This window comes from Cuculus canorus, chromosome 1 (genome assembly GCF_017976375.1).
Source record: "Cuculus canorus isolate bCucCan1 chromosome 1, bCucCan1.pri, whole genome shotgun sequence".
NCBI lineage: Eukaryota > Metazoa > Chordata > Aves > Cuculiformes > Cuculidae > Cuculus > Cuculus canorus.
The window spans coordinates 193613013-193632244 of NC_071401.1; the positions used below are offsets into that span (position 1 = coordinate 193613013).

The 19232-nt window shown below is 41.1% G+C and overlaps 1 protein-coding gene across 16 annotated transcripts in view; it reads right to left on the bottom strand.

The window, feature by feature from the left end:
- CDHR3 (cadherin related family member 3) overlaps positions 1–19232 on the bottom strand; it is a 63645-nt gene that overhangs the window by 44239 nt on the left and 174 nt on the right. For 3 of the 16 annotated variants that reach the window (XM_054049697.1, XM_054049782.1, XM_054049797.1), the window contains exons 1-2: positions 8329–16025; positions 2758–2957 (exon numbers count right to left, since the gene is read on the bottom strand). In XM_054049697.1, the coding sequence (XP_053905672.1) occupies positions 2758–2876 (119 nt within the window). In that variant the 5' untranslated portion in view covers positions 2877–2957; positions 8329–16025. The other 13 variants (XM_054049766.1, XM_054049717.1, XM_054049747.1 and 10 more) reach the window with 9 other exon arrangements.

Consider the following 19232-nt stretch of genomic DNA (forward strand, 5'->3'; position numbering starts at 1 on the left):
AACGCTGTGATGCAAACTGACCTGTGCCAGATCCCTGGTGTGCCACAGTGTGTTATAGCCATCTTTGTTCACCACCTCTCACTGGTTGTGTTTCCCCAGAAGAACTGGGGAAACACAACTTTGTATTTTCCTCCTTTAATTTTAAAATCAGATGTACAAAAAAAACCAACAGAAAATCTCTACCACATTTGCTTGCTTTGTACTTGATTCTACTTCTCCCCGATTCTCATCCTTTTCTGTCTCATGGCTCCAGAGTTTCAATGAGTTTTGCCTCAAGCCCCAAAGGATGCTGAATTGACTCATTTCTCCTTGGCAGATTGTAGCCCAACAATAACTGGGAGAGGATGTTCTCCTCCGGACATTGGCATTGGAAAGCCAATGAGGAAAAATAAGTCACATATGCCTCTCGGCATAGGCTTCCCCTGGGGAAAATGGGGCTTCTGCCCTTTGTGACTGCACCTGGCATGTAGAAGATATGTGTAAGGGAGTAAGGAGGGACTTCTCACTTTCTTCTCCACTTGTTTCACAGTATAAGCTGCAATCTGGCTGTTGGACTGAAGTGTCTGAAAGACAACAAAACTATTTTCTGCAGAAATTTAAATAACTAAGATGACTGCTCAGGGTTCTGTGCTACTGATGTTCCTGTGACCTTCTGTCCCCATCAAATGGCTACAGTACCTGCAGCATTCACACAGTCTCAGTCTTAATAGTACTAGAGCAGACAGTATGCAGCAATCTAACACCACCTGAGGATCTGGTGTATCATTTTTGCCTCTGCTCCATTCTCATGCTTAGCAATACCCAAACAGTAGTACTACAATTTACTCAGCTACACGAGGGTATGAGAACAGAGACTTGCATGGCAGAGGATTGAAGTTAGGGCTGTGAAGTATGAGACAGTGAAGGAAAATGGTGGAGAAAAAGTTGTATCTCTGTTGTGAAAGCTGAGGAGTAGAAGTGAGAAAAGATGGGGCATGTGAAGCTGGGGTCCTGATCTGAGGGCAAGAATATGTGCAGTAAGAGGATGAGGGTATCAGCTGATGTGGTTTTGGGATTTTTTTTTTTAAGGAGCATGTGGCAGAACAGCTGTGGCAGCACAGACATAGGTTTATAAGCTGGGAAAAAGTTTGTGGGGTGTGGTGAATGGGAAGTGGCAGGCATCAGCTTGAAGAGGAGGTTTGGGTGGACCTAAGACTGTAAGGGAGCAGAAGAAAACAACTTTTCAGTTTCTACCTCAATATCTTGCTTGGGAGATACACTGTGTAAAACCATCCTTGGAATCCTTCTGCATTTGGGTAGCACTAATATTTCATCTAGACTACTGGAAAATAAACCTAATAATCCTGGTCTCACAAAGATCAATGACAAGCCTGATATTCTAAGGAGCAATTTCAAAAGATCTGGACCTGAATAAAATGACCCAAAAGCAACAAAAAATCTTACTCACAGAGAGAAGACAGATACAACGTTCATTGCTGGCCCTGTTCCTTGCTGCCTGTAAGCTCTCTCATTACAGAAAACCTCTAGAAATATCACACCAAATTCATTTGGGTACAGACGCAGTATCACTTTTTTATGTTGCTGAGTTTAGATTATGTTTATTTTATCTGAGAGCAAACATGAGTGAAAAAAATAAGCCACTTAAAAGTGACATGAGGCAACACTCTATCTGAGCAATGACTTGACTGAATCTCCCACCACATTAATACACAAAAGACAGGAGGAAGGCAGTGCAGTACTCCAGATGTAGATACTTCTTGCCCGTGGATTTGAGCATCAACATCATGTAACAGCCTGAGACCACAAGAGTCTCTTAATGAAACAGAAACCCACACACAGTAAGCATACTGTCCAACAAATGTTTTGACAGAGAACTGTGAAGCTGTAAAGGTAGGTGGGTGAATGCAGAGAGAGCAAAAAAACTCCGCAGCCCAGCTTAAGCTCAGTCACAGAGAACTTGGCTGTTACAAGCTACATGGGTGACAAGGTCAGAATATGTCCCTTTGCCATGTATCGCTCCCCTGACCACTGCTGGAGCTGAGGGAATATTGCCATCTAGTGCTACACAGATATCCAGCTGTCTAAACAGAAAAGAAGTCATTTAATTCATGTAGGCAATAGTTCCAAAGCGTACTAAAAAACAGGGACATTATGTGCCAGGGACATAATTTTTGGTCAGTGTCTTTGCCAAGCTTGTTATTGAAAATGGTACATTTTCTCCTTTAAAAAAATAACAGTGTGTTGTGGGAACTGACTCATGGGTCTCCAGAGAAGAGACCCTGTTCACAGTCATTCAGAGGTTGTGATAAAAGTACTCACCTAGTACTTCAACAAGTAACTGTCAGACTGATGGGGAGGTGTTGAGGATAGGATACGTCTTACCTACCTTGAAGTAACTAAAACATAAGCCTGCGTATGTTAATGTTACGTAGGCACCCTAGGCTTCTTTAGGAAACAAAGCAGCATAACTGGGCACAACTGGTGTAACCAACTTTATCCATCACCTTTAGGATGAGAAGCACTGTACTTTTGAAAGGTCTATTTCTCTTGCAGTGACAACAAAGGGAGCCTGGGATGGGTAGCCCTCGTGTTCAGCTCCCTCCAACTCCTAGTGCCTGTCCCTCTGTACCACTTTTTAACCAGGTAGGCAATCATTTTGATGACCCGTTGGTGAAGAAACAAATACCACTTTCAGACTCCTAAACCTCATGATCTAAGTTGTATGGTTCTCATTCAGGTGAGGGGAGATATACTCACACAAGAGATCCCACTGAACACAGCGGAAACAAGCGCTGGACATGACATATTGCATCTCCTGGTAGGCAGGCACACTGGATCAGAACGTGTTCTATATTCACCTCTGCGTGCAACAGCATCGTGAACTTCCTCCTATTATCATGCCAGAAAGACCCCTTAGGGGTGACAGTGCGGCTCAGTTCCCCTCAGCCAAGGCCCTACTGAGACAGAGATGAGGGTTTTTTTAATCAGTATATATGTTTGAGATACTTTTAATGAGGCCATCAAGTCACTTCTCTATGCTACCAAATATGTGCCAAATCATAACAATTTTCAGGCATTGCCCATCTGGACCATATTCAAACCAGTGGTTAATTTTCAAAAGCAATTTGAAAATCAAAATCTATTAAGTGACCAAATCTTCCAGCTGCAAACAATGTCCAGATTTTCAAGGCAGCAATATAATGTTTATATATGTTGACTTAAAATTACTTAAATGTCCCACCAGTAACTCCGAGATAATTGCCATGTTATTGCTTGTGGTTGTGACTTTCCCACTATTTCTACCCATTAACCATGTAAAGAAAAGGATTAAATCACAGAGGGAATCTGAGTCAATAACATAAAAGTATATTATTTTTCAGTATAAGAAGGTTTAGAATGTTTGAGACACCCACCAGTCCATTTTCTTTCCAATAGCATGAATCCAAATTAAGCTAAATTAATTTGCTGATATTTCAACAATTCATTATTTCACACCATCAAATATAAATTCTTAAAGGAGATTTTCCTTTTCTACACTGATTTTAAATATGCTGCAAAAAAAAAGTGTATCATGACTTCCCCCAAACGAGGAATTATTTAGATACTAAAATATCTCACAAAAATAAAAGTGACATTAAGAAGTTACTGATGTCAGATTCTGCCAGGAGTTTGTTGAGGTATTTTCTTTGCTTTAGGAGGATGTTTACTTAGAAAAGTCCTTACACGCGGTATTAGAAAAGAAGTAAAATATGTGCACTGTCCCGAGTGTCCACAAATAATGCTGAATTAAAATGCCATCTAAAAAGGAACCTTAAAAGCAAGGACAGTAGATTTATAAACCCATTTTAAAGCACCTATAAATGTGATTTTCTAAAGCCCTCAGTCTTATGATCTCAGTTCCTCCTAATTAAGACTAGCTAAAAAATCTGAATTAACATCTTCCATAAATAAATACCAAGAAGCTGGCAGCAAATTCCAGGATTCCCCCATACCTCTTAGTCCATAGGGACTGACCTTTCAGATGCAACATAAAGCCAGCTGATTTCCTCAGGCTTTTGCCCAAGATGAAGGTTAGCTCAGACAGTTCTAGGCAGGCAGGAAGGGTTTACTAACATTAGCTCGATGTCTTAATTGCTGTAGCTAAGAGGCCATGTACTCGCCTAGAGCCAGATCCAGCACAGAGAGAAAGCTCTCACAGACTTCATTGGGATCTGGATCAGCCTTTCATGTTTGAAGGAGCTGGGGAAAGGGCAGGAAGGATGGACGTTCCCCCTGCTGGTACAAACTGTCATGATTCTACAGACTTTACATCAGCTCAGTCTTTACCCCAGGATGCTTCATGAAGCTATGGCACAAAACAAATTCACAAATTGTTTCTCTGTGCTAAGGGGCAGCAGTGAGAGGACATGCCAAATCTCTTTAAGACACAAGAGGTGGACACCTCAAAATGCCCACACATTCAGCAGTCCCATTGGATGGACAGTCTTAAAGCAAAGAAAGGTAATGCCCCTACACATTTAACAACAGCATCTATGTATCTTTTGTTTCAGTTGACACTAATGGCAGACAGTGAGTTGTAGCCGTTTTGCTTTACTAGTATTTGCAAACTTCTGAGACTGTTTCCTTGCATAAACCATTTTGCTGGACATGGGCATTTTTCTCAACAAAACTAGCCTAAGCTGTACAGTCTGCTCTCCGCTGTTTCGTATCAGTCCAGGATGTGCCTGTGCAACTGCTGGTGTTGTCATACAGGGAACTGGGTCCATGAACTGATTCTGGATAAGAATTGAGCAAGTGGATGACATGACCAGAAATGAACGGGCAAGAAAGCGCCTGTGGAACCACAGCCTAAAACAATCCCCCCATTTGTGCCCAGAGGGTGTGGAGTAATGCTGGTTGTGGGATGCACCATAGATGGGTTTCACAGACCTTGAAACCTCTAATATTGTTGCTGTTTTGTGAATACAGAAATATAGCCTTGCTCCTGTTTAAAAAAAACCAAAACATAACAAACAGAATTAAACAAAACAAGACAAAACAAAAACTCTCCTACACATTATGCTATTAACTTTTTTTCTGTCGAAATTAATTAAATGCTCTGTGAAGAATCAGAGGGGCAACCACCATATCCCAGCTAAATGGTTGGTTTGTAGCAAATTACTTTCTACTCTTAAGCAAAAGAATTTAATCAAGTGTCAGAAACAAACTGCATGTTGACAGATTAGCAGGGTTGCTGCTGTTAAAATAAATTTGTTGCCAGATTTGTTTACAAAACTTCTCTTTCAGGGATGAGTGAACTTCCTGGAATTTGCCAATCTTTTGAATAAATATTGCAGAGGATTTTCAAAATGTGAATGAATTAAACTTTTCCTCTGAGTGTAAATGAGGCATTTTGGTCACTGCAAAGAATTGCTTGCAAGCAAAGAAAAGTCTTTTTTGAAGTAGCAGAGAGGCAAGGAAATCTGAGCACTTCCTTTCCTTTTCCAAATAAAATCTGGGACATAAAAACTATGACTAATACAGGAATTGCAATTTATCCATTAGATTTGATACATCCCTTTTGAACTTTCTTCACGGTTCTGAACTGAGCTCAGTAAGTTTGACTTCAGCTTTCAAACCCCTCAGAAGTTTGTTTATTTTTCTATGAGCCTTTCTGGTTTGGCTGCCTCTGTACAACATGTGGCAGATACATTCATTGCTGGATGTGGGGCTTTTTTATACCGACTCTTAGATATGACTTGTTTTGCTCTAACAGAGGCCTTGGAGTGTTAGTTTGGATGGGTGGTATCACCATCTCAAAGAGATAAGCTTACTGTCATCATCCATTCATTTTGGTGGGATATCTGAAAGGATGAGTTAATGAAATGCTCATCCTAGCCAGGGAGAAAACAAGGATAAGTATTTGCATTCCACCTTTTCCCTCACTGCAAGCTGAGGCGGGGAGAGGGGACTGGGTGGTTGTGTTATTTTTTTAAGTGACTATGAAGAAAATATTCTTCATTTATGAAACAGCAAACAGCAAACTTTCTGCTTTTTCATGGACAAAGGCAAGAAGCGGTCACTATAGATCTCATCTATTAGAATGCTTTTGCTGTGGCTCCATTGGAGAGGAAATCTGAAGACAATAACTGTTTTGTAATAAAGAGATAAACAGTCCCCTCATTTAGACAAGATTTTTTTTTTTTTTTTTGTCAAATGCCACTAGCTTGAGAAATGAGTCCTTGACAAAATCCTTCCACTGCTACCATTTGGAAGAAATACAGTTTCTGACAAACCCAGTGGCAGATGTCAGTCTGGCAACTGACCGTCTGCCAATGGTAACAACAACTTGGGGGTACCGACATCACTGTCCAGGTGACTGAAGCACATGGGCTGTTGGTAGGTCCTATAGACAAGTTACAAAAGACCACATGGATTTAACAGAAGACGCAGGTTTTTAAAAGCACGCAGTATTCAGGCAAACAGTCTGTCTTTGATTCTTTAGGCATCAAATCGGGAGGACTGATTCTTCACAGTTACTAAAATATTTCCAGCTTTTGAAATTATCATGACTGGTCTTAAAGGTCTGATCAGACAGAGCTACCATATGCTGCTGGTGTCTTAATTAAATTAAACTCCATTGGGTCCATGGAGTTCCAAAAGCCTTGCTGGGTGCATTTAGGCAGTGTTTCCCATGGTCATATGTATGAAGCTGCACGTTGGCGGGATGGATAAGCACCTCCTTTTTAAACACAGCCTCAAGGTTTTGCATAAAGAAGCTAACACTGTCACTAACAACTAGGAAATCCTGGCAGATAGTCCACACAAATATCTCTTTCTCTATTACCGCAATGTCAAGCACACTATCAGCACTGAATAAATAATAATCATAGAAACCTGGAGTCAGCCAGAAAATAGCTGTGACTGAGACATTCACATTTTAAAATCTGAAATTGCAATATTATCTTGTTATGATTATGGAAAAGAAGCGTTCTTTTCCTTTCTCCCTGTTGTTCTCTATTCCTAAATAAGAAGATACACTAACGCTGCTGCTGAAGTTACCAAGAAAAGTTTACTCAGTCCTGTGTTACAAAATTGCACATCTGAAGTGTCCTGCCTGCTTAATACATAAAATCTCTTCAAAGAGTAAAACGAAGAATAGTCCTGATTTTAAATCCAAGAACTCATTTCTAATTGGAAAAAAAAAAGAATATATACACTAGAAACAGAGAAAGAGGGAGAGCAACTGAACAACAGTTTGACCAGACAATCTCGCTTTTGGTAATGTCTCGACAAAGTCAACTTTTTTTTCTAAGTATGATAGAAACTCTATATTAAAACAATGAGCAAAATTCAAGGGGAATTCAGTCTCCAGCTCTACAGAAATAATAATAAAGGGCAACTCATTTTGGTAAAACAAGTTGAATTTGGTAAATCACTTAATTCAACCTCTCCATAAACATTTAGGGTGGCTCTTTCTTCACAAAAGAATTAATTTTGTCTCCTTCTCTGTTGATGTGTAGACCTCCTATAATATACTAAGGGTATTTCAAGACTGTATTTTTATGGCTACATGTGAAAAGAAACAGATTCTAAAAGCACTTTAAGATCTGCTTTCATAATTGCTGCCAGGGATAAACGCACAAACATTTTTTTAATGTATTGGTCATCTTTAAAAGAAATACAAAAAGATCAGAGGAATGCTTCGCTACAATCAAACTGCAATTAAGTTAGTCAAGAAGCATTTGTCAAAAGATATAATGGCAAGGATTATAAAGGAGAAGAATAAACTGAAAACACAGAATGCCAGAAATCACCATCTGCTGAGAGATGGAGTATCATGCTCAAAGCTGTTAAGGTGTTACTAGAGCTGTTGCATGTTACAACATTAAACAGTTAATTGCAGTTCATGCGTTTTAAGTAAAAGGACTGGGACTGCTTTTTACCATAGCAACCACAAAAAAGAAATCTCTTAAAGCATGTATGCAATATGTGCCAATATAAAAGCAAAGAAAATAAATGTATTTGGAATTCAGCATTTAAACTATAATTATTTGGAGAAAATCCTCTTTCCAAATTTACATTCAGAGTGTCCTGGAGAGAATAATACATTCATTTCAAAATTACCAAAAGTCTTTCCCCAGGGACGAGAAGGTGTATTAGATTCTGTATCTTACCTCACTAAGAACTGTTAAGAAGACTCCTGTTGCTTAGATAAACAGAGTAGGGAAATGTATAGACAGAAATGGAGGAAAAACTTGTATCATCTGATTGATGTGTGGCCACTTGTTCTGCAGGCAGGCTATGGGTATAAATGTATTGGTCAAGATCATATATACTATTGCTTACCTTTTGCCATTCCAACCATTTCTGCTGTGTCCCGAGGTCAGCCCTTTTACTCATCAACCTTTAAGGATGAGAAGCAAGTTACAGTGGCAACATTTCTGGTTGTTTAATCCCAGGTCAGGTCAAGTCTGAGAGAAGGACGGGAGAAAAGTAAAGTAAAATGACAGTGACGTCATTGTCATTCCTTAAATATTAACACAACATTTTTATACTAATAGAACTTCTTATCCATGTTCCCTTTTGAAATAAAATGCTGATGAGTTCAAACATCCCTCCAGATGTGGTTCAGTTTTTATGGAATAGTTATTTTGATGTATGATTCTTCTGAAGCCTTTGCAAAGGCTGCATAGCTGTAGGGGGACCAGGATAGAGAGGCAGCCCAGCAAACTACGTGGAGCAGTGATCTAAAAGGTGAGATAGGCAAGGTGAAGTGCAAGAAGGAGAGAGGAAGAGGGAGATCCTGCTGGTTGCTGGACCCAGAGGATACACTGAGGGTGGGAGACGATAGAAAGGATTGTATTTCACCAGCCCAGTTTGAATAAGGAAATGTTTTTAAAACATCTATTTTAACTTCTGAAAACAATTATTTTTGTGGTATCCACCAATTCTCACAATAGTCTGCTGTTGTTTTAAAAGTGTGTATGGGAAATTTTGCAAAATCTAGTACAAATAATCCCATGGCTGACACAGCACACACTCATACTCTTTCACCACAAATGTAGTATAAGAACTGAGCAGAACAGTTGGCTACATTAAGATTCAGATTGACAAAGACAGACTGAGGGGAGTTTGTCAGTTAATGTAAAAATTTCCATAGGAAAATATATTAAAACCTGAATAAATGCAGGAATTCATCCACCTACGAGCACTTCAGGACCTAGAGATGCCCTCTGAGTTTTACCTCTAGAAATCCCCCAGACACTTGTTCATAGCCGTGTGCACCCAGAAGTTCTCCAAACAAGCCCATTTCTAACCCCTTCAATGTAGACTCATTTCTCCATTTCAAGGAATACATATTGTACTGCTCTTTACCACCATAACTCACTCTTTTTATATACAGCCTCTAACACTGTATTTGGTTATAACAGCATAATGTAGGTATTGCTCCATTGGTTAAGAGCAACTTCTGAAACATTTAAAAGTGCCCAATTCTACTGTGACATGAACACATAATTCAATGAAATGACACTGCCTATGCTACTAATAGATTTGCCTGAATTGTATGAATTGTGCTAATTATGATGTTCTGCGAGGGCACAGAAAAAAAGTCTTCACTGGTTTTGTAAATGGAAGAGTAGACACCTCTTGCCATAGAGAACTAACATTCAGAATATGCTCTAGACAGATCATCTTCTGTGAGATTTTTCAGCCTACTGTATATAAAGCCTTCTGATTTTGGTAGCCTTCTTATATCACAGGCTACAACTGTAGTAGAATTTTGAAGCCACTTGTAGTTGCAATGCCAAGAGAAAAAAAAATGTTGCTAACACACAAGGAAAACCACTCATTGTATTATCAGATTAATATAGAGTTCTTGAATGTAGATATGAATGCAAGTAAAAATGAAAGAGCTCAAATTTAACGTATGCAAATTTAACGTATAAGACTCTGTTTCCACATAAGGAGGAAGAGGAACTTGTGCTTAGTAACTGGTTTGAATTTGAATATTTTTAATTTATCTATAGTTGTTGTTGATGTTGTTGTTGTTATTTAAGAGAATTAAACACATGCAGAGAATCCATAGATGCCCGCTGTCTCTTAAAGGAAAAGCATTTTCTTATCTGAGGATTAAAAGATTCAGAAACAATAGTCAGTTGTGGCCATAATCTTGCATTAAACAAATGGGTATCTGAAGCTGAAGTACAAAATACTTATATTTCTATAATAATTTGTAGTTACATTTTTCCTAAAACAGTATTGTTCACTTTTCATTAGTCTTGTAACTTTGGCATATAACAGACTCCACACGCTGAGTATCTACATAACAAGAGTTAATTAACACACAGAGCTGCATCACTGGAGGTTGCTAGCCATGTTTGATGGCCATAGATCTACAAAAGTTTTCTTAATCTGAACCTGGAAAGTTGACATATTAGCTCACCTGCCTTTCAGAAGCATGCACTCCTCATAGGCAACACTGGATATTTTTATTAAAGTCTCAACTTTTATTTTGTCTTCTTGACTAGCTATGGTCTTACATTTAACCTCAGAGTACAATTAGTACCATATGCTAATTTGTCTGCTTGAAGGAAACAGTGCCTTAGGAACACTCATCAAGCCACAGTATTCCAATAAACAGATCACCCAAACAATGACTTATTTATATCATTAAGAGGAGGATTTAATTCAAAAATCAATTAGATCTGTAAGATCATAACTAGCGTCCATCCACATCTGGTCTCTGCAGCCATATCACCTTTCTAAAATGTCTGGCAGATGTGATGACAGAAGCGTAGGGTGGCCTGTGAGACATTTTGAAGGATGATGAGATCAAAAAGTCTGTGGAACAACCTCTCATTGCATGTAAGCCAATGCTTAAATATCTAATGTAATATTTACTTCAGTTGTCTTTGGTTGTCAGGCATGTCACTCACTATACCCAAATTCCTGCTAAAGCCTTTAGGATCCATTTGGATCGAGTACATAACTTGCAGAGCTTATCAGAAGATACTATCTTTGACTCTTCCAGGCTAGGACAGGAATCCTAATCGGGACAAATCTCCTCACAAAGTTAGCACATTGATGCAAGGAGCTACAGGAGACTTCCCCATACAACAGATGAGACACAATCAACTTCTTGCTTGCACTCCACTTCCAGCCTTAGCCAGAAATACAAGACAAACAGGCTTGTTTTCTTCTGCAATTTCAACATGTCCGCTTCCTGTACAAGCTGGAAATAGGACATACCATAACAACTGCCAAACATTTCAGAACTTCGAGCAAGATGCGACTGGAGGCAACTCCTGGAAGTAGTGAGGGCGTAGGGAGCCATGCCAGCAGGCTGGGCCCTCCCTGCTCTCGACTGATGTAGGGTCAAACGTGACCTCCACCGAAGGCATCAGAAGTTGTTCCTCACTCAAACTTTTTGCCTGGGCAGAGCTGGGCTGAAGTAAACTCAAATGTCTTCCAAACACCAAGGGACAACCTGCCCAGGCTGAAATGTTTAATTCAGGCTTTGGGGCGCCTCTCCTCAGCCCACTCATGCATGGCTGCTGAAAGGAGGGGAGAAGGTACAGGGGGCTTCTCCTACATGTGAGGAGGCATTTAGAGAGAAGAAGAGGGCAACTCCCAACAGTTTTTTGAGGAGACAGCTCACTGGTAGCAGGTGGAGAGATGACTCAGGGCCGGGAGAGATCTATGGGAGAGACCTGTCCTCGACTAAGGGAGGAGGGGCTCTTAGTTAACTGCAAAGCAGGGAATAAAAAGGGAAGCAGGGCATATTAAAAGACATGGCAGTCTTTGGTGAGGCAGCTGGGCTCAAGCAGGAGTGCAGTGAATGAGAGGCCTGGAGCAAAAAACAAGCCCTGGGACAGTACTTCAGCAAAACGACCTGGTGGGAGATGAAAATCCACCCTGCAGTGTTAGGGTCAAAGTGATGTAAAATAGGAAACAGAATTCAGAAAAGAGAAGTGTTTTGGAGAAAGAGGGATACAAACAGGAGAAATGCAGCATCTATGCCGAGAAGTAACAGAGAGTTGATCATGATGCAGTGAGGGAGATGCAGCAAATTGCTGTTGCATGCTGCCAACACACACAAATGTGGCTGGTGAATGGAAAGTTATAATATACATTATTCAGCAAGGCAAACTTAATTTTTAATGAAAGCATGTTTCTATGCCTACCTCATGAGAAATGTGTGAAGATCTTTGGGGACCCATGTGTTGTGGTTTTCATTATTCACACGGGCATTGTGAGAGCAAAAAGCTTAGGAATGCAGCATGCTGTTTGAATGTGGACTTAATACCAAGGCGAGGTAAATTTCTCCATCCCCAAGTGGTTTTGTATCTCAAAATCTAAAAAAACTTTGCCATGACTTTCAAAATGCTGAGAACTCCTGAACGTTTTTTCTTATCTGTCCCAACTGGATGGTTAAGAGTCTAGAGGAGACACTGCTTATGGCCTTCAAAAATAATATTGTTGATGTTATTTATCAAGAAACTGTTTAAAATAAAACAAAACAGATAAATATCTCATAAGTAAAATAGAAGTGATGCACTGCACCAGTGCTAGATATGCTTAATAATTTTATGCAGTGTGAAATATGCACTAATAATGTTTTATTAATAAAACAATTCCACTGTGATCTTTCCTGAGTACCTGTCAATACAGGGAAAGTGAATTTTAGCCTGTGAAGTACTCTTTCATCTGTCATTCATGTCTTGCATCTTCCCAAAGAGCCACACTAAGAATCTGCCCCTTGGTCTTCTGCAGTGAATGTGTTCCCCTGACCTGGTCTAAATCTCATTTTCTTAAGTTCACCTAATGAAGTGTTAGACCAGGGAACTTGCATATGTGTTTTAAGAAGTGAGTTTGAGGTTGATATTTCATACCGATTGTACCAGAGTACTGAGACGGGTTGTTCAGGTGTTACATTAGGCTAGGAGACAAGGAATGTTCTTGAGGGAAAGGAAATACTGGAGAGGAAGATGGGTATGAAATGAATTCCCGGAGAATCCTGGCTGAAACCTGAAAATGTTGCAGAACAAATGAAACTGTTTTGCATCTTACAAGCAATTGGTGAGTCCTCCAGTCCAGTCTGTACAAAGTCTGTACAAGTGTCCTATGATACATTGACAGTTACCATTACTAGGTTTGGTATCAGAAACACTCCAGCTACAGTAATACAGTAGATAGGATATATTATCCTCTTGGAAAGCAGGATAAATTAGCTGCAGTACAGTGTTAACACATTTAGACTACAACCAATACTTGAGCAAAAATTTTTTAGAACAAGCTTTTAGATACTGGAACAAAAGGACATGCAATTTGTCTTTTCACAGTCCTGGCATAACTGTCTTGGGTTTGAAATGGGTAGTAACTGTAGATCTCCACTTCTAGTTCATGGCCTTTTTTTGGTTGCATATTTTTCTTTAAACTTTCCAGAGTTCATTGTAATAAGTTATCTTATTGTACATTTTGTGTTCATGGATCTGTGCAGCATACATCCCTTTAGATGTCCTTTTTTATCTGATTAGTGCTGCTGTAGTGTTTCCATCATTGTTCTGAGTGAAGCAATTTGCAACACTTGTTTGAGAGATATGTTTTTGCTGGGATAGAAGAGTATCTCACTCAGAATTTCAGTTTCAGTTCTCCATTTTTCTGACTGCTTCTTTTTTAAGTGCTGGCTTCTTTGGCTAAGATGGAACCAAAGGCTTAATTTAGATTTCTTTTTCTTGTGTTACTTCAGAGGACATGAAAATAGATTTCTCTGCTATAAGTGTCTATTTAATACACTTTTCTAGCTCAAGCCTTCTATGATGGCACTTACATGGTGTTTAAGACACTTTCTTAAATTATGAAGAGATCAGAAATAGCACAGGGACTGAACTTCTGGCCAGATTGGCTCTATGGACACTGGCTCACAGTGGCTTTTACATTTGGCTTGCTAAGTGCTGAGTTGTTTAATGGCCATTCTGTATGCAATTTTTTGCAGAAACCTAGATATATGACTTTTTAATTATCTGTTTTGTTTAATGAATTTAGCTCCCATAATTATCACGTAGCAGACTAGGATGCTACACTGTATTTAAAAAAAATCAGAATCAGTTTGGCCAGAGAAAGGCAGGACTATCTATCTGGTGGGTTTTTCACCTCCTCAATACAAACTTCTCTCATATCTTTCCCCCTCATCTGTAGCTTTAGTATTAAATAGAAACTTAATTTATCCACTGTGGAAAACCAAAATACAGATACATGATCTACAGGTTAAAAATAGCAAGTATGTAAAAATCATTTGCAACAAGTCAACATATAGATTAGCTTTACACTTCTCAAAATCCTGGAAGAGGACTGAAGTTTCTATACTTCTGTGACTGATAACCAGCTGGTTTGCTGGTGCTCTTCTTATGCAAACTCAATCACTGACTGTCTTTAATTTAAGAAAGTTCTGTGACTGTTTGTAATCCACTCATTCTTCTGCAATCTCCTTCTCTGGAGATATTCAAAATCTGCCTGGGGACAATCCTGTGCCAGCTGCTCTAGGTGAACCTGCTTTAGCAAGAGGGTTGGACTAGATGATCTTCAGAGGTCCTTTCCAACCCCAGCCATTCTGTGATTCTGCGATTTACTGTTCCATTCCTACCAAAATAGATACCTGGGTTCATAAAACTATCTCCCATGTAATAATTTCTGCTACATAAGATTAAAAAAACTATTGTGGTAAATCTATCACAAAATAAGATCCTGAGAAGTACCAATGAATCTCTTGCCAAACTGCTTAAACTATAATGACTTTGTCACAAGAACATCAGGTTTATAATCTTGTTATGATACTGAAGGCTTATACAGCTGTGTAGTTAGTTTAAAGCCATCTGGTGCACGTATTGCCAGGTATACGTGATTTAAAGCAGAGGGCCACAAATTGTTGTTGTTGTGACTACACATACACCTTCAGTAAACGCATGATATTTTCTCAGTGTAAGACAGAGCAGCTGGAATGGAATAGTGACGTTATTTATTTGCACATGGTGACTACATATGATGTTCCTGATAGCTACATGTGAGAACTGCTGTTTTAGTTTGTTCTAACATTTAGATCCTGAAAATTATATGTATGTTGGATTGATCTCCACATAAGCCAAAGACTGATACACAGCTTTGGATCTCTTATAAGTGTCACAACTTTCCCTGTGCTTCTATAAAGCCCAAGTCTTTAAGTGTAATTCTAGTAAGTAGATATAGGAACATATTATTTTTATCTTCCAGCTACTTAGCAGAAAGCTTGCATTTGGAGATCATCTTATTAAAAGGCCAGTGATATATGGATTAAAAAGATTAGAGTTAAGGTTTCATCCATATTTTGCTGGTTATTAATTAGAGGTCTTAATTTGCTTATAGTTTATTTCTTTAATTCCATGTAAGGATTGGATCACCATAGTATTTAGAAGCTGCAACCAAAACCAAGGCTGCATTATATTAAATTCTGAAAAAAACAAATAGTAAAATGAAGTTTCTACTTCCCTGTTGAAATAAAACATCCACAGGGACTGGGGAGAGAAAGAAGTACTTTTCTTGACTGACTTCATTATTTTTCTGTGACAGAATGACTTGTTCAAGGTCATTGAAGAATTAAACTGGTGAGCAGGTGGACAAGAAACAGAAGATGTTTAATCTGCACTTTCATCTGCCCTTTTTTTTACTCACTTCTTATGGAAGTAAGTCTTCTGTGATCATTTTTGTGCTTTTCTCTCCCTTTTTTCCTCTCCACCCATAAATTTTGGATCCATTGGTTAATAAAAACAAATATGAAAGAGGAGTAAAATAGAATAGAATTAAATAGAATCATCTTTCTACACATTTTGTGAAAGTAGATGCCAGGAAAACAGAAGAAGAAACCACCTGAATGCCCTCACTACGGTAGAGCTGCAGCCTTAGTTCACATTTACAAGAGAGAAATACATATACTCCCAAGCACTGGGAAAACACCTATAATGTCAGATCGTCTCTCTTCCCGTTTTGCCATAGAGCATAACACACACTTGCCCACGCTACATACACAAGCTCGCTTTGGCTCCAGTCTGGAGTGAAATAAGTAGTGCTCTTGGGAAGGAGCTCCAGCACAGAATGGTGGCAACTCTTCTGCAGCTTCAGGACTTGCACCCTACAAGCCAAAGGGAACAAACCAATCTATAGCTTCCTCAGGGATGGGGTTCATACCTTGGTGCAGATCACAGAGGTAGCACAGACACAATCAAAGCAGAACTTGCACTTGTCAAAAAAAGATGCCGATTATTGGAAAGGCAGGCATTTATCTGTTCTGATAAGCGTGGAATGACTTAATAATAATGTTGTTCTTGACTACATGTGGTAGGGAGGAGGGCAAATTCCTTTGGGAGGGTTTTGGAAACCTTTCTTTCAAACTGTAAGTCATTGGATTGTTTCTTTTTAAATGGAAGGAATTGATACATCTTGCATCTTCGATTTTATGCTAATTTTCCTTCATACGGTCTGTTTCTGTTAGAGCATAGACTGTAATTCTGCTGTGTGTCATGGTGAGCAGCATGGAGATTAGTGCCATGTGTTAAAGTTGGAAAGTTTCATCACTTTTTTGCTTGGTTTGTGCCAGCTTATATTAAAGAGTTTCCCCTTCTCCCTCTTTTTTTTTCCTCAGTTGCGTGGTCAGAAATTGCTTTATTGCTTGTGTATCCTGTGGCAGTGTTTAATACTACTTAGATATTTGGCCATACATACTTCCCTGAAATCTTACATTGGCTTTCATAGATGGGGATTTCCTGGGTGCTCACATGCGTTTCTTCTGCATCTTCTCTCCAGATGCACACCTTGGGCAATCACAGAAGCATAAGGGCATAAGCCGTGCAGTGTAACTTCTTCAATCACAAGATTATTTGGCTGCTGTCAAGACTCTTACTCAACTACCTTGCAGTGAATTTGAGCACAAGTGTCTCTAACATGGTTGCCTATTTACTTCACATCATTTATCATTCCTCCTAAGGAATTCCATCTTGCTATTCCTGGCTGAAGAGTTTTACGATTAGTGAACAGGGTTTTCAACCTCAACATAAGCAGTTAATGTCAACTCTTTACTTTTCCTTCCTTCATGACAATTATGTGTCCTTATAACTAAAACCATCAATCATATCCATTTTCAGTAAAATTTTGCTAGACTATGTGAAGCCCTTCTCGTGTTAGACTGTTAATTCCTCTGAACATTCCAATAACCCTTCCCACACTTTTTAGCAGAAAGATTGAGTGAACTGGTGGCTAGAACTGTACTTAACATTCCAGAATAGGTCTTGCCAGGGCTATTATACCATGAGTACTCTTCCTGCTTCTGGACATTCCGTGTGCAATGTATCTAATGTCTCACATCTTATGGCTTCTTCAAGCTGGTTACCAATAAGCCTATCACAATTGACTGGTTCTCTTTTGAGGTGCACTTTGGTGAGCTTTCTGCTTCTTTGGCACTTTCAATTGTGTTCCTGTAGCTTCTCGTAGCTGATGTCACACAGTTGGAAGCACTGTGGCCAGACCATACAGAACCAAGGCTTTTAGGTTTGCCTCTAGGTATTAATGATGGGATTTGTATACTCCAGCTACATTTTGGAAGAGGCCAAGTGTGAATGTTGTCTGTATTTAATACTGCATCCGCTGATAGCGTACATAAGGCAAAGGGTGCTTGCCCTTCGCCACAAATGTTTATCTATTTTAGCACTTTCACCTCAAATGTTTATCTATTTCAGCACTGTAAAGAGCCAAGTCCTAATGAAATTGTAAGAAATTTACATAAACCCATTGTAAGCACCATGTACCTCTCGGCAGGCAGCAGTGCTGACTCCAGCAACTCCTACTCCTCCAGAAACTGCTCCAATCCTTGAGTGGGCCCTATATGCTATTCTTTTTTCTTGAGTATAGATTAATTCCACGCTCTGCTCCACTGCTGTCCCACAGCAGTACGAACCACCAAAAAGTGAGTGGTCACAAGTTCTTAAGTACGTATCGGCGAGCAGAGGCAGTACAGGGAAGTGATTACTGAGAGCCCACACCACCACTCTAAGCACCAGCCATGGAACCATCAGCTTCCACTGTCAGTGCTGTGGCTGCACAGCTGCATGGAAGACGCTGCACGAGGAGCCAGCCAGGTGGCTCCCACGAAACCAAGTCCTCCACGACCAGCATTTGCATTTGGCTTAATAAAGCAGGATCTGGAACAATAGGCTTATAATGGAATTCCTTACCAGAATTAGGTATACTGAGTATAAAAATGTTCACTGCAGTGTTATTTTCTGTTCTTACCCCAACAGAGAAATAAACCAAAATTGAGAGTCCTAAAGTTAAATGAAAGGCACATACATCCCATAGGTGACGTACAGCAGGTTAAAGGGTCGGTGCTATTTGAGGAGAGCAGGAATTGTGAGTTCAGAGCTGCTGTACCATAGCCTGGAACGCCAGAACAAGCCCAAACCCACGTGCAAACAGACGAAGCCCGTACTCAAACACAGATTAGGCAGCATTTGGGCAACGAAGTGGCTGTAGTTGTGGCTGCAGATTACCCGCGGGAGCGCAGCCAGGAGCGGCCGGGGGAGGGGGAGCCCCGACACCGCACGCCGGGGCCGCTTCCCAGGCGCTCGCTGCGGGCGCGGGGCGCGCAACGGGACGGGCAGCGCAGGGGGCGGCCGGGGCTGCGGGGGGCGGAGGGGCAGCGGGCTTGGACTGCGCGGGACAGCGCGGAGGGGCGGCACGGGGGCTCGGAGGGGCAGCGCTGCGCGGAGGACCTGCACGGGGCTCGGCGGGGGCGCGGAGGGGCTGTGCGGAGCTTGGCAGAAGAAGAGCGAGGGGGCGCGGAGGGGCTACGCGGGGCTCGGCGGAGGGGCTGCGAGGGGGCGACAGAGGAAGGGCGCGGAGGGGCTGCGGGGCTCGGCGGAAAAAGGGAGCGGGGCTGCGCGAGGCTTGGCGGAGGAAGAGCAAGAGAGCGCGGAGGGGCTATGCGGAGCTGGCCGCAGGCAGGGCGCGGAAGGTCCACGCGGGGGCGGCGGCGGAGGGGCGCGGAGGGGCTGCGGGGCTCGGCGGGGCTGCGGGGCACGGCGCAGGGAGGGCGCGGAGGGGCTGCGAGGCTCGGCGCAGGGAGGGCGCGGACGGTCCGCGTGGGGCTGCGCGGGGCTCAGCGGAGGGTCCGCGCGGGGCTGCGCGGGGGCGGCGGCCGGCAGGCCCAATGCCGGTGCGGCGGGCGC